A 26497-nucleotide genomic window follows, 5' to 3' on the forward strand; every position below is an offset into this window, starting at 1 on the left:
ATCAGTGATTAGTTCTGCAGCAGTCCACCAAGACATTTGTTGTCTTGGGGGAGTCGCCTGGTTTGTGAACACAGTCGCTGCTTTGCCTTTTTAAACGGAGTGCCTGCGATGCACTGGAGACGTGACATTTCAAAGATGCTGCCTAATTAAAACAGTTTTTTTTGGTGTCTGTTGGTGCTTGACCTATATTAAAATCTCAAAATCAAGATCTCAACTTGGGCAAAAGTTCTCCTTTCAGACACCAACCTCCCTCTGGGTCAGCTGGCCCAACACTTAGGTCCAGACTGAAATATCAGTGTGGGATAAAACTATTCAATTAATCGTCATTTAATCAATTCAATTCCCAGGAGTTTAAATCTATCAACTGGGGTGATAATCTGTCTCTCTTTTACCGGAGCTTCACAGTGATGTTGACCCATACAACAACCCATATATAGATCTTCAGACCGTTAACAACCGAGTGAATGAAGAGCTCTAAGCTGTTTAAGTTGTTGTTGAAGTGTTTGCTCTGGAGATTGGAACCCTCCACCCCAGAGCAGTTGGTTTCCAATACCACGGACATTGCCTTGACCAACAGCCTGAGAAGGAATTATTTCCGGAAGCTCCGAGCTCGCCGCCGGGAAGCAGGCGAGTGAGATTAGAAGCCGACTCCAAGCCGGCAGAAAGGCAATAGTTTAAACCACCTGCAGGCCCGAGGAGTTTTTCCTTCAACTGGTGTTGTAGCCGTTCCTGGGTTGTAAGGCCACAGACTAAATGATATGATTTCTCCTCCTGTTGGTAGTACAACTTGCGTTTGGAATGTTTCAAGGAGGCGATTAATCACACCTACAGCAAACAAAAATGTCTGCCTCATTCCCTCTTTTAGTCTTTCAGTCATTATTTCATTTTTCCTATTAGTTATTTTTTTGTCTGGCTCTTTATCTTGTCGACGCCTCCTTTTTTCCTCCTTCCCCTCTGTCTCTGCACCGTCACTTCTGCCTGTCTCCTTCCGCCTCGTTGAATGTTTCACAGCAGCCAAGAACTGTGTCTGCCCCCCCCCCACCCTGTCTACTTCCCAATGTTTGTCTGAAGTATTAGGGTGTTGTTGCCTCATTGGAGAGAATTAATTAATTAATACTTTTATCCAATTAGTGCTCCCTCATGCAATTAATCAGCTGACTGAGGTTAGGGCCGCTCCATCAGTCGGACGAAAGGTAGACAGATGCTCTGGGTCTGGTGTGTGATGAACAATGACCTCTCTCTCTCCCTCTGTCTCTCTCTCCCTCTGTCTCTCTCCTTCCTATTTTCCGCACACCTGGTTTCTTCTCCTCTTTTCACTGTTTTTCCATTGCTCTCCAGCTCACAGCACATTGTTAGAATCTTGCTGAACACAAGAATCACTGGCAGAAAACAGTTTCCTCCGGATAATCCTAACGGAACCGACACATTATGGATTTTGTGTCTCAGAGCACACAAAGGTGAAAGGAAGGCTAAGATGAACTGAAAGTTGACGGAGGGTTTCTTTGCCTCATTTGTTAATTGCAACAAATTCATTCATTATGTCAAGAATGTTTTGAAAGAGCTTAAAGAGAGTAATAGCTTCAAGTAAAAACGGTGTCTTTGCAAAGCCAGACTGATTTCGATGCTCAAATGACCTTTGAAAGTATCAAGTAGAAAACACTTCCAGATTCAGTCCAAATTGCAATTATGATAACAGCAATTTTCTTTTCTGCATTACAGGTTTGTCCTTTCCCTGCCTTTGAGTCCCTGATGAAGCTGTCACGATGGTCGAAGAAATACCGTGGAACCTTTGAAGAATGAACTTTCCAAACCGCTGGTTTGTTCTGGAGGGAAAAGCTGTTGAAGATCAAACAATCTCACCAGCAGTAAAATCTGCTGGCCTTTTCTCAGTTCAAGGATTCTGCTTCAGGAGGCAAAACCAGTCATGACTTCTCTGGGACTACAGAAGATTATGTGCAAAAACAGTTCCACAGAGTAACTTTTGGACAACTTAGTATTTAAAAGGGGGAACGGCCATTTGAAGAGATCTGCCCCGAAGTGAGATGGGAAGCTCTGCCGGCGAGCGACAGAGGGATAAATGAACAGAAAACAACCCTCTTCAGAGGCGTGCTCCTCAATGCCAGCGTATCCCCGTTTCCCCCCAGCTCCCCCACTGATGGCTGTTCCGATCGTCTAAAATCTGTTTTTTCCTCTATAACAGAAGTGAGCTTGCAGGGGGTTGTTTACCTGTTACTTTAGGTCACGCTTAATATCAGAAACTCCATAGGGTGGGGCAGAAACTGTACCAGAATCAGAATGACTGACTGTGTTAGAATACACACAGGTACTGAGCAGGTGGTAGAAATCCAATATGCTCTATGACCTGCCTTGCATTCAGCAGATAACTTCAGATTGATTTGTGATCCCATGGATTAACTTTCAAGATCTCAAACAAAGACCTTTTAAGTTTTCCCTGATGGAGTTTTATTTGATGTAAAAACTGCAACTGAAAAACTCTCTCCGGCTTCATGTATCTTTTATATTACATGTAGACCCAGGTTGGATATCTTTCTCTTTTTTTCCTCCTATTTTTTACGATGAAAATGGCTCCTTCTCGGACAAGCGGACCTCGGGCGCTGTTGGCAGCTTTGAGTCTCCTCAGCTGCTGTAGCTTGGGCTCGTGTGAGGCCTCAAGGACTAGTGGTTCAACACCAGCAGGGAATAGACAGGAGCAAGATCCCTCGTTGCCGGAGCGAGTCAAGAGGGGCTGGGTGTGGAATCAGTTCTTCGTGGTGGAGGAGTACACCGGCACGGAGCCACTATACGTTGGCAAGGTAAGACTGAAATGTCAAATCTTTGTGAATGGATGTTGATGTCTTTACTGCAAGGAGATAAACGTAAAGTTAAAGCTCAAGTGCTCTATGCATGGTCTGCAGGTTCACTTGAAGACAAATGAGCCAGGAAGCACTTCCTACCTCCGACCCATCATTTACATCAGCTGCCTTTCTACCATTCATATTTGGCAGTGGGCCTGAATCACAAGTTCTCATTATAACAATAAGACATCATTTATCTGATGTACCTGTTGAACTGTGCAGAACTTCTATAGCATGAACTGAAGAACGCTCTGTATCACTTTGTCAAACAGTAACTGAAGTTATACCCTATTCAATTTAAAAGTAGTAATTCTATTTTGTTTTGAACTGAAGATCTTGTTTTGCAAACACGTCGGAGAAAAGATGGCCTTTATTTAATTCCTTTATCTATTTAATTGACCCCAACACGTTAGTCCTCTCCAGTGTACCCCAGGCATGTATGTCACTAATGGGGGGGGTCAGTAGTTTCTGATCACTGAGGAGCTATTGGTCTAGACTTTACAAGCCTCTGGTCTCGTACTACAAAAACAGGTTCCAACTAAACTTAACATAACTAGCCCTAAACTCTTAGATCACAACTATACCACAGCTTGGCAGTTTTACGTCTCATCCTCTGAAAGTCTTTTCATCTCTTTGTATCGAGTCATTAAATGAAGCCTGTTTGTTTATGTTTGAAAACCGTGTGTGTGATTTCAAATATTCTTCACAGTGCTTTAGATGCAAGAGACACAATCTGATCTAGTGACCCCTCGTTAAAGGTTTAGCCTCCGTAGTTTCTGGCACCATTTGGGACAAAGCGACATTAATCAGTGATGACAACATATGCCCTTCTCTTTAATGTCTAGGACAACGTCCTGGCACCAGAAATGCGCTGATTGAATTGTATTTCTCTAACGTAATGATCGACAATGAATATACGTCAAATCAAATCTGTTTGCAAATCATCTCTGCGCCACGCGTGGTCGGGGGATAGCCTCCCCTTCTCCTGGGTCTCATCCTATCCGTCAGCTGCTTCTCCGACCAATCCTCGGTGAGCTGATGAGAGTGGACAGCATGTACGATTTGATTGCCTCACATAGGACATGATATGAAAAGATGGAATAACGCAGACGGCATCAGACTCCCTAATGAGTCACGCACATCAATCATGTGATCCCCTTGTTTCTACTCATTTAGACGTGATAATTGACCAGCTATTGCATCTGCTTGGGTTGATGTCTCTATTCGCACAAATTAAAGAAATATACAGATGTTCTCCACAGCAGCGCCGGATGCTGAAGAATCATTTTTCTTTTGGCTGTTACTTTTCCGCCATCACGATTTTGCTGCATCCCTGCCGGCAAGACCGACAACAAAGCCGACAGGCGGAGCTGTCTGTCTGCTGCGAGACGGAGAGACAGACGCAGGGCAACCCAGTGATACAAGAGGAAAGGAATGAAGGGAGAGGGAAGAGGGCAAAGGGAGCCTGTAGGAAGCGAGAGGCTCCATGCGCTGACTTGTGATTCATTACAGGACAGGGGGCCAGAGAAGCCAGTGAACTGATATAAAAGGGTTGAGGGGAGCTCCAGGGAGTGACACAGCAGGAGGGAGAAGAGAGATGGTTTTATTAATAAAAAAGTAAAGTTATTGCACTTCACAGGGCACTGCCCAGTGCTATCAGTTCTATTAATGGTGTGTGAGTGTCCATCAGTGTGTGTGTGAATATGCATGTGTGTGTGTGTGCAGATAGACTCAGCTGGATTTCTGGTATCAACACTTTCATTTGAGCAGTGGAGGATTAAAGCCAAGCAGCAGGGGGTTCAGTACCGGACAATTGCTACAAGCCTTTTTTTTTTCTTTATGTTAATTTAACCCAACTCGGCAAACTAGCCAAGCTCCCCCCATCTCCCTCCGTGGCAGCCACTACTCTGCTAATGAAATCAGATCTACCTATAAAATGGTCACTCGCACGACATTTAACTGGCAGCTCTGGTCAGTACATTTAGGCAATGAATCCTCGTGGACTTCAATGATCTGACAACTATATCATGTTTTCTTGCCAACTGCTTTTCAAAGCGGTGTTTTAATGGAAGGCTGGTTATTAGGAACACAATAGAAGTGGAGCTTCCCCCGATTGTGCAAGATGGAGCTGCTGCTGAGCACAGATAATCCTTAATGGCTGTTGTTGAAATAAGTGACGGAGGGAAAAAATAAACGACACATTCGTCTTTTCTTGTGCCATGTTTTCCACGCCTCTAGTTTGACAAAAGGTGTCAGAAATAAGCCTGTTGCGTGTGTGTGTGTTTGCGTGTGTGTGTTTGTGTGAGTTGTGTATAATGTGCACAGGTTTTTTTGTATCTCCGTTCAACACAACGAGTGCAGTTCAAGGGGTTTTGTAAACATCCAACTCCAGCTGATCTGTATGGATGAATCTGGCATTGGCCTTCCTCACACCGCCTCGGCATAGACAGTGAACAGTCCACTTCCAAGACACTTCTCTGTCCTTTTATACATCTCTGCATTCCACTTGAAGCCAAACTGAACAGATGGCCTCATCCTCTCTGCTCACCAAAATCTGTTTGATTTATGGCTGATTTGTCTGACTTCGGCTGCAGCGTGTGTTTGGTGTACGGTTGAACGATTCTCATTGAATTCTGAAGTAAGGTAATAAGGTAGTTGATGATTGGCTGTGTTGTGTTGTGAAGTTTTAATAGGGAAAAAAACAAAGTTGTTAAATAAATAAGAGGTAGCATTTGGAGAAAATGATACAGTAATGTTGGATGGCATTATGTTAATGTGGTGTGTGCCAGTGTGTGTGTGTGTTTATGAATGAGCAGGAAAAAAGTGTTTCTCCACGGACACAGTCGATCAAAGGACCGAAAATGTGCACACTATGCCCGTTACAGCAATTCTCCTTGTTGTAATGATCCGAGCTATAATTAGTCAGATCTAGGTCCAATTGTAACGACATCACAAGGCTGTCATCAAAGAGGAGCCGAACAGCTTATGATCGGAGGGATGGAATAAAAACAAGCACACTGCGGAGCTCTTGGACACGTTGTTTTTGGATGATAAAGCCTTTTTTTGTATTCTGCTTTTTTTTTTTGCTTTTGGATGGATGGATGGATAATGGATGGATGTCATCTGTCTGAGCTAATGCAAATGTGGGTCTCGTCCCGCCGCATCCTTAGCTCCAACACCCACCTATTTTAATTCCTCTGGTCCGTCTCACTCTCGTCTTGTTTCCCCCCCCCCCCCCCCCTTCGCCGAGTCTCCCCCTTTCCTCTCTGAATCCGTCTCCTATAGTCCGTACCCTTCCTTCCCCGGTAGCTGTCTCCACCTAGGCTGTCTCTGATACAGTCACCTTGTTAACACTTTGAAGCTGTTAAGATCAGAGAGCTTGACAAGCTGCAGTGAAATGTGGCAGGCCTTCTCCTGATTACACAGACTTAAATATAAGACAGCCAATTTGCTCCTGCTTTGAAACCCCCTCAATACACCCGAGGATTCAGCGCCACGTTCTGCCATCTCCACCGCGAACGTACAAATCCTGCTCCTTGAATGCCTCGCTCTCCTATTCTCATTAGCTCGTCCTTTAACTAGGAGCAACGTACTCCTTTTTATAGTGTAAAAAGTCTGTACTCCTAACGCCGCGTTATCCAAAACCATTAGGCCGGCGCTTTGACTCACTTTTAGTGTAAACGCTCAAAAAGAGCTGACTGCCAAATCGGAAGGAAACTTCCCGTCATTGCATCTGAGTCATATGTCGTCCCCTTCAGCAAGTTCGGCTACAGTGACAGCCCTGACACTTTGTTATGACCCTGAGGTGAACCTGACAGGGCATCAACAACCCCGCTCTCCCCTGAGTCACCCCACAGCCCTGCACTGTAAACCCTGAGGCCTTTTTAACTGGTACGAGCTCCAAGTTGAACTCAAGCCCGACACTGAATCACATCAACTGCGAAGTTACTGCGACAAATTCACATTTTTAGCAATAGGTATGCCGAGTATAAGTCTGCTGGGTATCGGAGTATCACTCATATAACACTATCCCATGTTACAGATTGTTCTTATAAATGTTTTAGTGCTAAGAAATCCAACATTTTTCGCTTTGTGCAAAAATGCCAAAGTTCAACTTCAACAGTTTGAGCTGAATAACAAATACAAGTACTGTGTTAGCTATTTGTACTAAACATTTAAAATAAAAACAATTAAAACTGTATCTAAGCTATTTGTTTAGCTGTGATTAGATATTGTTATGAGTGAGTAACCACTATCTTTATCTAATGAAAGTGATGATGCTGTTGCAGTGATGGCACAATTACAGTATATGATCAAATATGAACTGTCATGTCTTGTTAAAATAAGCTAAATTTAGTATGCAGCTGTGGTTTTAAATGTATTAATTTATAAACGGTATAAATCTGGAGCTGGACAAGCCGACTGCCGACTGTGTTGATCAATGGGACGAATCCACGGCCCAAACGACAATAAACAACTTCCCATTATTTAATATCACCAGTATGCAACTGTCCTTTTCACCTTGTGCAGTATCTCACCTCGCGTCTCTCGCTGCTTTCAGACATGTGTTCAGGTCCACACGCTCTGTATGTGGCTGTGTGTGAGAATGTCAGAGTCAGAAACCTCTAATGCAGGACCCAGAGTCAAAATGTCCAGGAAATAGAAAGCAGGAAAATGTCTAGAAAAGATTTATATCAAACAACAGACTCAAAAATGATTAAAAACAAAATAAATATCTGAGGATTAGACAGAGGTGACACAAGTAGAAGATGAAGACGTCAACTTGGAAGGACAACGAGATTCGAGAGGTTTTTGTGACAGGGGTCCTCACGGGTGTCGACGCGCTGTAAACAAAACCGATTTTGTCAGTGGAATTTATTCATCATGTCCTGCGTCCTTGCGTGCGCCACTCCTCACTCCTGATGGTTGTGAACTCATCTGACTCAACAGTCTTGTGCTGCGTCTTTCTCATGTGAAAGACAAACTACAGAAAATGTCCAATGACCCAATTTCCTAGAAGTTTATGTCTATTAACGGCTTTTTGAGTGAGCTAAATAACGCAATAATAAGTAGATCCAAGAAATCCATGTCAAACGTGTTGGTTAATGTTTAACAAGAGTGTGTTTGGTTAATATTACTATTCCACTGAATAATGTTTCACCATGTCCGTACAAAATGTCTCCAAACTAAATTTGCTCCAGTATAATGCACCTCTCTGCAGCTGCAGTCCATCCCCCCCAACACACACACACAGATGGTTGTGCTAGCTTTGTTCTCACTGGTGGAAGTGAATGGGGCTTCTAGAGTGGTCTCCTGTGGTCCTGTGTGTGTTTTATGTGTCCACTGGAATCGGTTGGTGACTGTACTTGAGCTGAACGAAGCTGCTGCTACCCGTCAGTGGGAAAACTTGTTACCATCCTCTTTCCAGGGACTGTTTGAACATCAAATGATAGATTTGTGGAGTGTCTATTAAATATTAACAGTGTTTTTGTAGGTGCACGTATATATATATATATATGTTGGTGGCGGTTATACCCCTCTGTCATTAGTACTGATATATATATATATATATATATATCGGCTGAATCCAAAAGGGGGATATACAATATATTACCAGCATCATATTATTGTATTGATCTAATGACGCAGCAGCATAATGGGACACACGGAGAGCTCAGAACGAGGCTTCAGGGATTCGACCGATGGAGCAGCAATGATTCTTGTCTACGCCCATCAGAGGGTTCGAGTTTTTCTCCGTCTTCTTATCGTATACATTTTTACGACACATTTTCACTCCTGGTTACTTCTCCTGCTCCACGAGAGGAGTCCTGGCTTTGACCTTTTTAGTTTGCAGGCATCATCTTAACTAAGCGTAGTCTGTGTATTTTTTTTCAAGCTGCCAACTTGAATCACTCCAGTGAGGATAGACTGACGGATGGGTATATCTAGCTGGAGGGGGGGGGAGAAATAGCATCATCCCAGCAGAATGATGAACTCACTCTCCACGCTTGTGTCTGTGTGTTTGCATGTGCATGTGTGTGTATATCCAAAAACACACATACATTAATGTGTGTGTATATCCAAACACACACATTAAGCAGATGCGTGTGGCCATGTGCACGTGTACTGCAGGTATGAACCCGCATGCATTTGTGCAATTTACTCAACGCACGGCGACGGCGGCTCACATGCGTGCTCGTCTGCAGAATCGGATTCAGGAAATCCAGAGGAGCGGTTGAGAGAGGGGAATCATATCTAGTGCCGCATGAGTGTGCACTTTTATTGGATAACTCTCACAGCCGCGGACCGATGAAACTTTTTTTATTATAACTGAAATATTGATATCGCCAAAGCATCCGGCAGTATATTTTCTCCGACTCTTCGTGTATTTGTCTTCAGGATGATTCAGAATGGCAAGAAGAGGCAAAGGCAGATAGATAAAGAGGGAGGGGAAAATGGATGAGGGAAGCAATATCAAGGCACTGGCTTGCATTATTCCACAGTTTTACGACAAATACTTAATGAAAACCCCCGTGAGGGTGATAGGAGCCTGTATTTAATTAAGCTTTAATAAAATATTAACCAGGGAGGCCAGGGCGATTTCCCCTCTCCCCTGGTCTGCGCAGTAGATTGAACCACACTTACACAGCATAGACAGCTCTGAATTATAATTTCAGATGGAAGGTGCGCGGGCGAGAGAGAGAGAGAGAGAGAGAGAGAGAGAGAGAGAGAGAGAGCGAGCGAGAGAGCAGGTCTAGTGCCCACTAAAGAGCCAAAGGGGAGGTTGGGATGGGGGACCGATACTTCTCCTATTGCTGCCGCTGGAATGTCTTCTAATCACATTACGGGGGGGAAATATAGCTCTGATTTATAAGGACTCTTTTAAGTTCACTCTCCAGCCACGCCACCTCTATGTCTCTACCTTTAACAATCTTTGAAATGACTTTGATCTCCTAATTTGGGCGTCATCCTGTGAAGGGCACAATGTGCAGAAAAGGTGTAAATCATCACTGGAAGTGTGGCTTTTTTTTTTCACGACAATGGTGATGGCTGGTCTGCAGGGAGCTTAAGAGGGTCTGACCTCCGTTAGCTATTTGGGGAATCAGATAAGGGGAATGGATGGAAGAAATTTAACTAAATTCTTTTTGGACACGGCTGGCGACCAAGCGTCATTTTCTGAACCAAACCAAACTATCAATCTCAAAAATCATCGGTTTTCATAGAGGTTGAATCTAAAAAGAACCTCACGTGGAAAATGTGTGACAAATAACCCTCGACTCGGAGGTCCATGCACTAGACATCGGCAAATGGATCAGGCTAAGGTCTCATCAAGTGTGGCTGTGGGTCAGTTGACAACAAGTGGTTGTATATAATGGGAAGATCATCACCTCTGTCATGGTTCAATGATAGCCTTTGAGAGCAGATGTGAAAGGAGTTGATTTTTTTCCAGCCGCCCTCTGACTCCTGGTCAATTACCTCTTCCCAAGTGGCCAGTTCTGGTCCGCTGAAGTCCTCTGCACCTTTATAGTCCCGTGTTTTGTCCTAGTCTTCTAATGGATCCACACTAAAGACCATTTTGGCCCGTATATAAAACAATATCGAGTATATACGAAGCATTACTCCTGGTGGGAGAGTTTCCCAAAAGAGTTCAAACTTAAGAAACAGTTTATCTTGCAAAACGTGAAACATGAAATGAAAGAGAATAAATCCTGCAGTCGTCCACACATTGCCGGTCAGACTCTCAAAGCAAATAGGAAGATTTTTTTTCTTACTGTAATTTGTCAAACTGTCTTAATGAGCGTCTCATTGTGACTTCATGTGACAGCCGAATTCTTGGCTGGTTGACAAATGACTGTCCCGGGGTCAGTTTCTACAGTAAAACATTATAATGCTTTCACCTAATATTCTGTCATCAGAAATCTGTTTCCTGCATGGCGACAAAATCAATTGCAGAAAAGCATCCAGGAGATTAAATGGGTCATCGTACACACTTTCTGGGGAAGTTAACACAAAAAACAAGTGTTGTCATTAGTGTCAAGGCCAACAACAACTCACTGTGAAATTATAAGGTATTTTTAGAAGGATTTTTTCCTGTATCAAGTATCTTGTAAATATCTAAATATGTTGCTTTTTTATGTATTGCCCAAATACATAAAAAATACATAACATATTACATAATACATATTAATACATAACCCTACATCGTGGTAGGTGTAGGGTCGGGGTTCATACTCTCTATTAACAAGTTGCAGTTTGTTAAAGGGCTTCACATCTATATTGACGATCACTTTTTTTACTGTGATCTCAGAGGTAACTTAAGTCAAACTCTTCCAACGGCACCAGGTATTTTTTTTTTATCTACAAACTTCAGATCTGGACGGTCATGTGTTGTGCCCTCTAGGGGAATATGCGAGTAACACGTGTAATACTTGGAACGCTAACAATTAAGCTGTTATATTTCTGACCTTGTACTGACTCCAATACAGTGGTGTAATCCGTTTTTCTTTATTTTACATAACCTACTGCAAAATATTACCTGAATTTTAACCTTATATTGTTTCACTTTACAGATCCATACAGACTCAGATGACGGGGACGGCAACATCAAGTACACCATCTCCGGAGAAGGGGCAGGCACCATCTTCATCATCGATGAGCAAACGGGAGACATCCATGCCACCGAGAGACTGGACCGCGAGCAGAAGGCTTTCTACACACTGAGGGCTCAGGCCCGGGACGAGCTCTCCAGCGACCCTCTGGAACCCGAGTCCGAGTTTGTCATCAAGGTCCAGGACATAAACGACAGTGAGCCCAAGTTCACGGAGGGTCCCTACATCGGCAGCGTGGCGGAGCTGTCACCCATAGGTAAGAGGACAAAACGTATAGTGCAACCTGACAGGAGCCAACTGGGTTGGAGGCGTTGAACTCAGGATGACCGAGAGCTGCACTGTCGGGAGTTACCAGCTACATTAGAGCCATTTCCATGATGCATAAGTAGGGTCTATAACATAATGGTTTGTCCGGGGCTCAGGGGAGAGAAAAAAGTGCCAAAAAGAGCAATATGCTGAAATTCTCCCCCCATTGAGGAGATGGAGATGGGAAAAGCAGACAGGAAGTGGAAGATGGAAATAGATGTGGAGTCAGTAAATCCACTGCGGATGAGGAGTAAGTTGAGTAGGGACACGGACGTTTGAGGAGGATCCCCACATGGACGGTGTCAGAGCCATTATCCATAGGAAGCGGTGAGATGGGAAAGGAAGGCAACTGTGTAGGCATACATAGAAAGGAGAGGCAGACGGATTGCCTTACTCCCAGATGAGCTTTGTGGCTGTGTTGTGACACACTGTTATGAGGCAAATGATAAAAGGGGGAATAAGGGAGGAGAGGAGAGGAGCAGGCTCTTCAGAGGAGTCGATAATAGCGAGACACTTTTGTCCGGGCTTTTTGACATTGAAAACCACAACGCTTTTAATCTTGACAAACTTGTTTTAATTGTGAGCGTTAGCATGGTTGCTTCAAATCCTCAGTGAAATGGAAAAGGCAGGTGAATGAGGGTGTCGGGGGCTTCATTAGCATGGTATCAATGTCAAAGACGCAGCTGATGTTTCATAAACACAATTGTGTGGTGCCGCCAAAGGGATATCACAATACCCTGTGTGCTCAGACTGTCGGGGTTGGTTCTGTATGTGCATTTGTGTGCGTGTGTGTGTGTGTGTGTGTGTGGAGGACTCTGCACAGGTAGTAGAGGTGGGTCTACCTGCTTGTTTGTGCGACTCCAGCAGAGCTGAAGAGTGGAATAGCTCTTTCCTGTTCGAGCATGATTTGAATTAATTCCTGCTCCCTCAGCCTCATCCAAACCGCGGGCATCTGTGCCCACAGTGCCCTCAGGAACTGAAACGAAGCGTGTGTGCATGTGTGGGTGAGAGCCTCACAGCGGGAGTTATGGGACAGAGCGATTCAAGATGAAGAAAAGAGAAATAATGCAGAGTTTTTAAAAATAAGAAAATGCAAAACCTTGGGAAGAAGAGGAGGTCTTTTATCTCCTCAACAGAAAGAGCAGTGGAGCCATAAAACCGAGCTGTTAATTTAATCCATACGATCAACACCCTTCCGCGCTGAATGCCGCCCTCCCTGGTTTGACCCTGTCGCACCTCAGTCACATTACGCACTAAAGGAAAGTGCGGTTCATGTTTTAAACATAGTCGTGGAACACTGGCCCTAATGAGGTAACAGCCACTGCTTAGTCACACATGTTTCTTTCTCTTTCAGCCGCTCTCCTGTGGAACATCAGCTAAGCCAAGCAGTATTTTTTGACATGTCAGTGATAAGGTCACAAGAGCAATGACAATAACTCACCAGCTCGTGGGTTTGTGCCGCTCGTTGCTCTCCTGCTATCTGTGTGAAGCTTGGCTCAGATAGGGGGAGAATTTCACAAGTTGAATTTGAATTTGTTATCAGAGCATACGGCTTGTCATGTTCCGTGTTTTTCTTATTGCAAAAAAACCCCAAACCACCGAGAATCGACTGTACTAAGAAACACTGCATGTGTCAACAGAGCCTGATAACGTAATCATCTTTACTGTTGACACCAACCATAAACTGACCAAAGAACTGCACAGTCTTGCATGGGTCCTTTTTATAAACCTGCAACAACCAAGTCAAATACGCACATGCATAGACTAGAGATTAAGATTTTAGCAAAAACCTGACCTGTCATCTTTGACCTGACCACTTGCATTAAATGGTTAACGGCCCCCTCGTCTTTATGTCTTGTATTCTTGGAAAAGTATCTTTCAATTGTCGTCAGTCTTGTGCTCTTTCGGTTTCCGAAGCATCTCCTCAGTGACAACCCGCCTGGCTTAAAGCTTTTAAAAGCTAATACTTGTGTCACTTTTTACAAGCAGCAAGGCCACGTGTTCACCACTGGATAGTTTTGTCTTTACGTGATCCATTTTGATGTACTCGCTAGTCCACTGTCATTATAGAGACAGTTAGTTGAGCCTGTTTCACAATAAAAACAAGTCCTTGTGGCCGACCAGGAAAACAAAATCATACCATTTGTTTTGGTTCCTCATTGTTACTGACTGTGTGTAGGAGTCTCCACCTGGATGTCATGTTTCTTAATCATGATTATAATAACATGGGAGCTGTATGCTGGATGCTGTGGATAGTGGCTGTGGGATCAAACATGTGTATTCATCCACAGCTAAAAATAATCCCCGGCACTGTTAAAATCTGTTGAAATGGCCAGGTGATTTACGTCATCACTGGGAACAAATGGGTTTGGGCTGAGTGCTCTGGACGGAGCAGGCAAGTCAGACGTGCGGAGTCCTGGAGCGTTGTTTGTATCGGACTCTCGTTCAATTTATTAGGGAAGCTATAGAAGCACCAGCCTTATTCGAAAAAAGACAAATGTTTCTCCAAAGGTTTAATATTTCATTTCTTCATTTGTTTTGCTTTAGCCGTGTGTCCCTAGCTGTTTTATCACCTGAGACAATTTGTTTTAATTTGTTCCTGCAGTGAGAGGCTCCTCTACTTCTCCTGTACTTTGTGGTGTTCGTTAACACAGCGAAAAATGATTGTGATTACATAAGCCTGTTGACATATTTAATACTATGTGCTTAATTGTGTCACTTCTCCTTTCCGAGGGCACTATATACTCAAAGCCGGGTTAGGATCAGTACGTTTTATGTCGTTTGGATACAGCAGGCCGGGATCTAAACCATGGTTGTGTTTTATGCTGTGATGGAAGCAGGTTGCGAGCATTAGCCGAACCATTGGTATGCTCGCTGTGCTGTTTTACGGCTAACCATATAGCAAACTGCCTGGGAAAGCGTGAGGCCATAATAGTAAGAAAGTAATCAGTAGTCCACTGCCGGAGGCTTTTTCATTTTTTACTTATCACTCCTGTCAAGTCGCCCAGTCCACATCTTTGCCATAGCTTTACAGCCTCCTCCCCTGCCTCCCCCTTCTTTCTGCAGAGACTCCCTGACTGTCTGTCCTCAGTCGGTCTGTCTGCTCGCTATTTGCTGCTAAAAATAACACTCTTGTACATCGTCTGTTTGTTTTTTCAGGGTTGGTTGACTCTAGAAAGGAGAAGAGAGGGCAGATAAAAGAGCAGTCCCAAAAAGACAATGATGAAGTGTGAGGGCCTGAGCTCTGTGTCTACATCCCCCCTAATAGGTTGTACTTTTAAAACATATTGCCCTTGCTACAGTTTCTACAACACGAGAAGACCACCTTTAACACCGACCTGCACATGTGATATGCGTTTTCAGGTGATTTAGCATACACCTTATTATTTCTGACACAAAGCTAAAGCAGCTGTCTGGATGGGGATCCTTTTTGTTTTTTTAAATGCAGGTTTGAATTGAAAACGTATATACGCGTGGCCGTAGCCTGTGTTGTCCTGTGGAAAGTGTGTGGCTAATGAAATTTAATTCTTAAATCAAATCTGTAGTGCAGTGGACTTTGCTTTGAGAAGCCTGCTTGTCGTTATGCTGATACAGAGGAGGGAACATGGATGGAGTCGCCCTGCTGAACGCCCGCAGTGGCCTCTGATGATAAACACTGTGAAAGTGAACGATGGCCCCATGAATTTCCGTCTGATGGTTTCGTGCAGAGACAAGAAAGGGCTTAATAGAAAGAGCAACTTCTCATCTACATAAATGCAGATTTTACATCGAGCGTTAGGTGGTCATGGATAACTTACAAGTATATATAACGTGTATTACCCCCAGTAAAAGGGATTAATGATCGAATCTGATTAATTAATAGATGCCAAGGCTTTGCTCAAACTGACAGGCTTGTCTTGTCTTACGAAACTTGTGAAAAGCAGAAACACAAGTTAAGTAATGTGTGAAGGAATCAGCGGGGAAGTGGTCGTAAGCAAAATGTTCTATGCAGCTTGACTTCAGGCAGTGATGTGTTGCAGCAGGTCAATTCAAGTTGTGCTTTGTTCAATAAAAGTACAAGTAATTCCTTTGAATATCTTACATAGTGTCCATGGAGATATTTCTACTACAAAACCGAAACAAATATTACTAGTATTTTTTCGATTTTGTTACTGTTTAAAAACAGATCTGATCTGTAAGTCCATTCGGAATTGCATTTTCATATTTCTTTCATTAAGAAGACAAATATTTTGTGTGTCTCTCGGGTCATTCTGTGTTTTCTCTGTCGCTTAACCTCCCCTGTTGTTTTCGGATTATTTAGTTTCATATTGCCAATTAACTTTTTAGTTCCGTGTGATAATCAAATATTATATTATTTTTCCCGGGAGTGCCGCTTTGCCCGAACTAATATTGGAGAAAGGCACATTTCAATATTTAAACATTTGCTGCAAAGATTAGAGCTTTTCGAGTAGTTTATGAAATGGATAATGATGATGTGAAAGTCACCTTAAATGGATCAGTGCAGTTTAGGGTTCAGTTTGACTGAATATTTACGGCAATGATCGCAAACTTCTTCTAGCATTAAGAGACGTCAACAATAATCTAGGAACTGACTTCTCCCTTTTCTAAAACAGAGCACATTCACCATTGCATATTTATACCAGGTGGCTGGCGCAGGATGACATTGTGCTAATGTATATGTTTTGGAAAGCCTCATCATTAATATTTGAATTGGATCCAATCCCTTTTATTCCTGTGGTTTTCCCCGACCATACCCAGTGCTTAAATATTTATGTGGCTTTGAGCTACGCTTCAAAAGGTTTAAAGAAGCCAGAGGCTAAAGTAATGTCAAACTGCTGTGGCATCTTCTACAGTTTAGCATTGGATGGACCGAGGTTGTAGACTCGATATCGAGCAAACATGCTGCACACATTATTGGCCACAGCACAGCACGGCACGACTCCGAGCTGATGCTTATGCTCCACACGCCCGGTTAATATTGATGAAATAAAGACAGGCCTTTCCCAATTTGAAATCAGTATTACACCGGGTTACAACATGCATACTAAGACATCTGTCACTCTTTTCTTTCCTGCTCAGCCTTCATGCAAGCTGACTGACAAAGTAGCACAGTTTGTCGAGTTCGAAAAACCATTTAGTCACTGAGGCGGACATCCTCCACTACCACTCATAGGTCGAGTGACAGCGAGCGAGCCTGCTGGAAATGTGGCTGGGAGGGAGAGCTCTTGGTGGCAGAGTCACAGCGGGGGTGAAACGTTTCCACAGCGTTAATCCTGTGATTGATGTGGTTCCATTAGAGCGAACCTCGGGACCTCCGAGTGGCAGGGATGAGGCACGACACAACGTCCGCGCCGCAGATTCTAAAGCTCCGGTAGCACTGACTGAAAACTCCCAGCGTCCCACAGAACAGCGATCAGGACGACTGATAATGGAGATTAAGCCGACCACCATCCACAGCTTTTATCCCCTAATGACACAAGCTGATGTCGTGTAGAATCAGCAAACACAGGAGGCAACAACCAAAGTTCAATGAAGCACAACAGTAACTTTAAACTGACATTTATCATTTCATCAGAGACGAGATCTGATCAGTCAGTCAGGTCGGAGAAATCGACAAAACCACAAATTGCCCACATTCCTCCGTGCATTTCTGACACCTCAGCCACATTATGTCCTCCGTCGCTACAACAATGTTCATTTTCATTTAGTTTTGTTGCTGTAGCACATCAAAACATGGTAATTTCGTGGTATGTGTGGAATACTAAGGTTCAATACATCATAATTATAGCAGTTACTAACAATTCAAATATAGTGTTGGATTAGCCGGATAATTTTTATTTGGGACAATGCCAATTCCAGATATGGGAATAATCTGATATCTGTATTGGCTGATAGTCTTTATATACATGCTTGTATAAATACACATAAATGTATATGCAGCAGGGGGAATTGGTGGAATTGTTTGTTTGCACAACAATGGAATTCACAATTCAACTACTTGACCAAATAACTACAAAACTCAGATTGGGATCTGCTGGAAAACAATTAAACACATTTACAAATGTATTGATTTACCCATGGTGCATATATTGCATTATATTCTGCACAATGTAGTACAAAAAAATACATGGGTGCATATTGTAACAACATACATGATGATACTGATTTATTTGTGATGTGATAGTATTAGCTAAAAAAAATGGCTGACCGATGCATGACTCTGTCTCCTTTGTGGAGGATCATATGGAAAGATCAGCTTCTCCCAAAGATACATTATCTACGAGGGATGTAGCAACTTCATTAAAACCTGAAGTCATGCAAAGAGAGTGACAGGAATGAAAGCCTAGAGAGAAGAAAGAAGAATTGTAGAACGTGTTTTTAGTCGAAGGTCGCTGCCTTAAATCCCTGCATACAAAGGTGTAACACTGATGTCAAACGAGACACACAATCCACAGAGTAACTGGTATTTGATGGGAATGTTTGGTGACGGACACAGAATAGCACCTGGCGGAATAAAGCAGCAACAACAAACCTGGTCAATAAACTTTTCTTTTGACCTACATTCTTTAATCTGTTTGGTAAATAGCAAAATCATTTTTCCATGTTGTCAACAAGACTTTTTACCGACTGGGAAAACAGAGATTTAACCAGAGACGTAAAATGGCTTTTAGAAGGGATAAGTTATACTGCAACAAAATAAACCTTTGAGGTTCCTTTGTGGAGAAGTTGTTCAAAACAAGCAGCGGATCATATTTCCTTTGGTTCTGTCCTCTTACACATTTGATCTCTCTCTCTCCCTTTGTGTCATTCTCCCTCTCTCTCACTCACACACACACACACACACACTTCACGCCGTCAAGATAAATCCCCCGCTCCTTTTGCACGTAATGTGAGAACTCCACGAGGGGATTAAAGTAATAATCACCCTCCCCGTTGCTTTGGTCCAGAGAGGTTGCCCAGGAGGCTTCAAATTGCCGCAGTCCCCATTAGGACAGCTGGGGCCTGTCATGCTAACAGTAGATGAGGCATTCGGAGCGGCGAGATCACAGGGGAGAGCGATGCAACAAGGCAGGGGCCACGTGCAATCAATATTCTCCGCCAGCCACCTTTATGTATACGACCAGTAACATCCACCATTATGCTCTCAGCCACAGTGCCTGACATAATTGATTTTGGCTGAGCTGTGTGTGTGTGTGTGTGTGTGTGTGTGTGTGTGTGTGTGTGTGTGTGTGTGTGTGTGTGTGGTCATGTGTATGAATCAGTGTCTATGCGTGGGCGGAGGTTGGACGGAGAGAGGGAGAGAGAGTGTGTGTGTGTGAAGAGGCATGGGAGATGCTTGTGACAATAGCAGCACCATTTAGTCACAATTGTGAAATTGATTAAGGCTCCATTTTGTCATTATTGTAGACAATCTGAATCAGGCAGAGAAGCATGGGCGCTGCAGATAGGAGGGGGGTGGGCGAGGGGTATTTAAATGTAATCATTCTACTAATGTGGCTCAATAAACTTGATTGATGTCTCTTTTTTTTCTCACGTTTATTTTACAGTATTTAAAAAGAATTCTGCCTGGTTGAAATGCCCTGTTTTTCTTGTCCCTGTCTCCTCAAACAGTTCTACAAGATGCCGTCACATTTTTATTGTTTGAACGCTGGAATTGTGTGCAAGCTTTAAAGGTCTATGGGACAGAGGGAAGTTGGAAAAAGTTTCATCCTACCAGGTTTATCTCCGTTACAAGCCATTGAGCATCAATCAGTTTCATTTTTTCCCCCAACAACTTTACAGTCAATGTTTTTCATAAAATTAAACAGATTAGCTTTGTTACTATTCACATCCATGGCATATATGCGTTTGATGGATTTTCTTAACAGCTCTTATTTTTCATAGTACATACAGCACTACAGGTCTTCAGACCCAAATCACATCTTTTCAAAATAAAAGCTCTGTAATTTGGTTGGATATACTGCACTGTGACCACAAATCTAATGAGGCTATTCTATAAATGTTGACATGATGGAGATCGGCATCCACGACACTTGTAAATGTCTGTGTCAGTCCAATGTAGTGAAATACAAATAATGAATATATGAAAATTATCTTTTATGGCCCACATATCCACATGCCAAGCGTGAAGCCAGTAAGATGATTGGTTCTCAAGACATGCATTATTACAGACAGACAGATCGACAGACATTCCTGGAATAAGTAGATATTGACATTAAATTCAGGTAATGAAATGCACACAGAGGGGATGTCAGGCTGTCTGGGGTGAGAGGAGACGAGGAGAAGAGATGACTCTTGAGTTTTGAAAGGGACGTCCCTGTTCTGATCGCCTATGTAACTATTTGACTGGAGAATGCATGAAAGTGATGAGAGGTTGAGATTTAAAACTGACACGCCACTTCGGCCTACAATGCTGTCTACAAAACAAATAATGATCCGATCTATTAAAAAAAAAAGTGCCGGTGCGACGTCTCATAAAGGTTGGATTTATGATCTTTGTCGGGAGCGGTGCGAGACATCCCTAAATCCTTGTCGCAGATCTTGAGGAGGATCAATGGAAGCACGCCGTTGGCTTTTATGACACGGCAGATTTTTCTTCCCTTTATACTCCTTTCTTTCTCGCCCTCCTTTCTCTCCATCACTCTCTCCACCCCTCTCTGTCTCTCCCAAGGCATTTATGTGGATGAGATGGGAATGAATCACAGTGGAAGTAGTGAAGAAATAACTTTTCATGTGAAAACACCTCAGCTTTTATGGCTTTACTAAATGATCCATAATGCGGGCAGGGAGCACTCAGTCCTGCAGATTAAGGCGGGTCGGAGCGGGAGAGGGGCTCTGTGCCTCAGCCGTTAGACCCCTCCACTGAAGCTCTCACCAGCACGGCACCAGCTGAGACGGGCACAAATCTCTTTTACGAGGCTGCCTCTTAAATAGCTGTCAGTCTAGTGTCTCACACGTGGCTCCCTCCTCCAGCTCCCCTCGCAGTAATTGAACCATCTCTCCCAGAGTGCTGAAGTGGTGTGGGAAGCCATTCCAACAGCCTGTGTTGATACCATTAAACCAAACTCATGCATAAATCTAACTATATAGCCATCGTCACCCTCCCTCCCCTGAATCCTCCACCCCCCCCAACAAACATTCCTCCTCCGTGCTCCATTTCACCGGGTCTAGTTTTCTTCTGAGTGTTGTTTATATTCTCCTTCAAGGGATATTGTGCACAAGCTTATATGACATATCATTATTATCTTGGAATGACTGTTGCATGTCCGTCCTACCATGACAATGTTATAATAACAATACAGCACAAGAAGCAAATCATAATTTCAGAGGTAGATCAAGTGTTGCTGCCATTTAATAAATATATATAATATATCAAGTCATATAGTCACCAATATTGTGTATACAGTGTAAGCGTCTTGTGGAGGAGTTTCCATATTATAGCAATAAAAGTTATACTAATAAAAAGCTATTACTGAAAAGATGGAAATGTGTAATAAACAATTATTCGCTCCGTCAGAAGATGAACGTCTCTGGGACAAACATTGCTAAACAGAGTTGATCTCATGAATGATGAGAAAACAGCTCAGTATAATTTGCCGTTGCATCATTTAATTATTATACTGAAGGTCGGAATATGAACATCTGCATGATGCATTCGTTTTTTTGTCTCTTTTAATATTGTTTTAATACTGCGACACACAATGTAAATATCTTCAGGCTGAATACATTAGTTTCCCACTAAGTAGAGCCACTGAAAGCGTGAGCAATAAGCTTGACTAAATATTTATTTGTTGACTACTGGCAAAACTAAGGTCACAAGTAATTTTAGAATAACTCTGAAAAGTAGAGTTTCCCTCATTTCTGACCGGATGTGGCAAGAAGCATGCGGCTCTGTTGAACCTGAAATCACACAGAACACTGATATCAAAGTTTCTGTGGTAAAAATATACCTCTCTGCAATATTTGAACAAGAAAGCAACTTTAAATACTGGGTGTCAGCAAAATACATAATCTATTCTTGTCTATCTGTGACCAGGAGGTATCGCTCAATTTGATTTTGTCTTGTGACTGCAAAGATATGTGAGAAACATATGATGTTGGTTGCACACACCTGGTTCCCCTATACTCTCTCACCCTGTTTCCTGTCTGCCCTTCACTGTGCTATCAAAAACAGATACACAAATATAAAAATTATATATGTAGCTGAACAAAAGTGGCTTTGAGAGGGAATCAAGACAAACAAACCTGTTCATTTGAAATATCATTGCAACAGGACGTCTTTTGCCACGTTGTAGAAATGTAGAGGTCAGATTGGAACTCTCTGGAAATGTATTATCAGATACTTCTCCTATTACTGTAATATGCATTACATTCCAATCTGCAAAAGTCAATGATTTCTTTATTGAATTCCCAAATGTCCATCAACAGTAGAATCTGCCTAAGTGAGACGCTGGCCTGGCCAACAGAAAATGTAAGTAATGACTTCTCCGACAGAAAACACGGACACAAGCCAGAGCTTTAATAAGAACCCAAGTGCCAAACTGACTGCCTCACTTCTCCTTTTAATATAAACACAATAAGGAAGCATTTGCATTTATATAGTTCTTCCAAGCCATCTGACATTGCTGCCGGCCAGTCGCCCCAAAAAACAGCTGAGCGTTGGCCTGATTGTTACCTGGGGAAAATTAAGATAAGGGAGTAATCCCGCGGACGAAAATGGCTTCGTTAGGCCCACAGCAGCAGAGCCGACCAGGTAGGCAGAATTAACAAACCCCCGTATATAACTGGGAATGAAAAATGCACAACCTCCACACTGCCTGAAGTTTTTAACACATTAATAATGATATCTCACTCAACTGGGATGTCGCATGTCCCCATCAGCCAAGGATCAGCCCGGTGTGTACTGTTGCATATTGGTTTTGAGTTAATGACTGTGTATAAATTAAAAGCTCATTCCGTCCTCGTTAGTATGCAGCGCTCTGAATCCACTGGGAGCCGCAATATATCAGGATTTAACTGAGAACCGGGCAAGGTTAGAGACGGTACCAGAATTGATGATCCGATGGCGCTGCACACGTTGGAGGAACACCGGTCCGTCCATTTATCCGTCCATTATGTGCTTTGCTTCTTAGGATAATTCACTGCTGTGCTAATTAATCACGAAGACACGTCCTTCAGAATTGCTGCAGAGTAGCAAACCCTTGTTTGTTCCGTTAGTATCACGGCCCAGGTAGAGCTGTGCATCAGACCGGCCCCCAGCCACAGATATGAAGAACAAAGGGGGAAGCTATAAGGTGACGTTCGCGGGGGGAGTGATCTGAGCAGTCTGATTTAATGGCCTGGCGACTTTAATGGTAATCCACTGGCTTCTCCCTCCCTCCCCCTCTCCCCCCCTCAGGAGCCCCGTTGGATGACAGGAAACAAACAGTGCTCTGACACTTCCCGCTAATTAGCATCATTAGCATACGGCCATTATGTGGCCGGACAGTAGCATGACAGGGCTCGGAGAAAGGCTACGGCGGTGACCTTTGGTGGACAACACCAGCTGTCACTAATTACCCATAGCATTGGCCAGAGGGACGGGGACAAAGACTGACTCCTTGTCCTTGACAACCTATGGCACCGGGAAACGTCTCCCTTTTAATCTCCCTTTGGCCCGCGAGCGCAATTATTTATAGAAAGAAATGTGCTCACCTGCAAGTGTGCGGTTTTTAACCTTACAAATGAAAAAGCGTAAAGTTTCACCGGCTCCAGGCAGAGCTTTAACTAAAACGTGTGACTAAATGAAGAGATGCGACTGGGTTTTTGCCGCCAGAGGCTTGTGTGTGTGTGTGTGTGTGTGTGTGTGTGTGTGTGTGTGTGTGTGTGTGTGTGTGTGTGCGAGCGGTTGACAAATATACAACGCAGAGTGGGAAATAATGACTTAAACACAGTGGCTCCTTCAATCTCACATTTTGAGGTTTCATGTGGAAGTGACTCCATTCTCTGCGCAAGTGGCCGTAATCATGAGTAATTGTTTGCTGTCGATTTTTTTTTGGAGCCGCCGACGGCCTTTGAAGATGTAACGTTGACTTCGCGGCTGCTCGCTGCCTTTCATCTCCGAGCACAACTCCTCTGCCAATGGGAGGTGGGAGCAGCTCGGAGGATCGGTGTGGTGAGAAGGTAATTGGAAACATCAAAAAAAAATCTGCTTGGAAAATTATGTGCTTGGAGATGAAATGTTACCTGGCGCAGCGTTACCCCAATTGCATTTACCCTCCTCTCTCAAGAATAGTCAGACAAGTGCGCTTGAACGCACACGCCCAGGTGTCTGCACAAACTCACAGACAGATTGCCGTTGCTATACTTGCGAGTCCCCGTTGCATTTTCCCGAGCTCAAAACCACAACCATTGCAAATAACCCCACTCCAAACCAACATATCCTCTGAAACATAACAAATAGGCTTCAAACACCTCTGTGAAAGACAGTACGTCAAACCTTAGTACAAATGTCCTCACTGTCAAGGTCTTAAAAACTCACACCGGGCAAAGATAGATGCAACAGCGTTTCCACACACACTGACAAGGAAACACACACAGGAACACAACTGCCCTGTTATGTACAAAGTGCAATAACTCTCCTCTCTGAGTCTGATTTTAACTCACATTTTCAGATTCCAACACTTCCCCTGTGACCCCCCCGGCCTGAACATGTTCCTTCTCCTTCTTGACATTTTGTTGTCTCTCTTCCACAGGAACATCTGTTATGAAGGTTACTGCATCGGATGCCGACGACCCTGCATACGGGAGCAGTGCCAGAGTGGTGTACAGCGTGCTGGATGGAGAGAAGTTCTTTGCTGTTGATAGACAAACGGGTAAGAGCGATAAATAACCCAGAGTTCGGTATTCAATGCACTTGCCATTTTTTCCCCCTGACAAGACTGTGTTGGTGCTCCTTCAGTAATCTCAAGCTCAGAGACCATAACTCCCGTATCAATCAACATTCTCTTGCCAAAAAACATAAAATCAATCGGCCAAAAAGAAGAAACTTTATAACAGTTTTTGCCAATAACTGCAGGCTGATCATAGCAAGTGCTCAAATACCATATGGCACAAATTGCTCCGTGTTTAGTGCCACCTTCAAGCCTATCTGGGAAGAAGTAGCAACAGGCAAAAATAAGCGTGGACAGCTTATATGGCCTGGATATTCAATTCATAGAGTAAATGTTTTTTTGGCTTTTATTAATACCACCTGTTTGAGACTCGGCTGGTATCCGTTGCTCCTAATCCACACTAAAATATAACATAAAAGTGAAATGATTTTGCCCCACTCACGCTTAGGATCTAAGAATAATACATTTTTATAAGTTATCTCCAACCGTTATATATCAAGAATCCTTGGGTGACTGTGGCAACACATCAAGATTTGCACTAAGAAGAATGTTCCTCAGCTTTATAATGGAAAACTGCCCATTTCCCCCCCGGTGTGGAGCTTATAGAAGTGATATGGCCTGACCCACCCGTCTTTCAGGAGTAGCTTAGCATCACTGCTGCCTACGGAGGCCCCCCCGAGGGAAAAGCACTAAAGTTTTAATGATTCCTTTTTTGGTGTGCACCACTTTGATTCGGTCAGCCTCGGTGCCTGGATGATAAATGGCTCTGCCTTGGTGGGACCAGCGAGGAGACTGGATGCTTCATTCCAGCTTCTGTCTCGCGACCCCCATTCCACCCACTCCACCCGCTCCCCAGTTTGTAGGCGGACGGGCCGGCCTAATAGGTGCGAGTCAAGAAGGTCAGAGATGAAGAGGAGACAAGGCAGCTGTGAAATCTGCGTCATTAATATCACTCTCTCTCACCCTGACAACAATCTGAACAGCAAGTCACTTTTGTTTTGTGTTATATGTTGGTGTCACCAGGTTAGAATTATCTCTGCAGGTTTTTGAGGATCTGAGTCAAAAGGGTGAAACATATAATGCACATAGGGTTGAATAATATAACTATAAACTATACAGCTATAAAATTATATTTCTTAAGTTTTTTCAATATAAACTAGATCATAATATTGTAAAATAAAAATCTATGAAATAGTAATAAGATCACATTTTAGAAGTAATACCAACATTAACACATCCCATTGGATGTGTTAATGTTGGGCTAGGCTGTTCCACCAATTATTATTATATTAATCTGTTACTGTTATTACTTGGAAATAGACGTTGCATTCACCTATCCTTCATTAAGGAGCAATGGAAATTATTCTCTAAGAATTTTGTAATTTCAATTTGTATAACAGTGATGTTTACTTAAGATTTAATTTGAGTTTTGATGTTAATTTGGTTTTATGCCATTTTATGCCATAAAACATCATGATCTACAGCAAAATGGCCGAGCCTGTGTATCAGTCACTGTTGTGTTTGTGCAAAGTGATTTCAAGGACCCCAGGATGGCTGCAGCCGTACCTGGGGTTATTTTAGCTTCATTTTTGCACAACAGGAAGAAGTGGAGAAGCGTCATCCATCTTAATCAACAGTCTATGGCGCTAACACAGAACCACCTTCTTCCTCCTCCGCCTCCTTCCAAAACAATCAGGGAGAATAGAAGCTTCCATATCTCTGTGGCCAATGGAGTAAAACAAGTTCAGATGTGTGTGCAATGACAGCAGTAGATATGCAGATCAGCTGTTGCTGACATGAAATGTAAACCTCAACGGGTACAAAAGACATACTAACCCCACGGCCCTGCAAAACT

At 43.2% G+C, this 26497-nt stretch overlaps 1 protein-coding gene across 1 annotated transcript in view; it reads left to right on the plus strand.

Annotated features, from left to right (window-relative positions):
• The first annotated feature begins 2420 nt into the window (after positions 1–2420).
• Positions 2421–26497, plus strand: part of LOC133969518 (cadherin-22-like) — a 66119-nt gene continuing 42042 nt past the window's right edge. Inside the window, exons 1-3 of the mRNA XM_062406055.1 lie at positions 2421–2813; positions 11426–11720; positions 24505–24624. Of these exons, the coding sequence (XP_062262039.1) occupies positions 2577–2813; positions 11426–11720; positions 24505–24624 (652 nt within the window). The 5' untranslated portion in view covers positions 2421–2576. The remainder of the gene's footprint in view (positions 2814–11425; positions 11721–24504; positions 24625–26497) is intronic.

Source organism: Platichthys flesus, chromosome 2, assembly GCF_949316205.1.
Source record: "Platichthys flesus chromosome 2, fPlaFle2.1, whole genome shotgun sequence".
NCBI classification, from domain to species: domain Eukaryota; kingdom Metazoa; phylum Chordata; class Actinopteri; order Pleuronectiformes; family Pleuronectidae; genus Platichthys; species Platichthys flesus.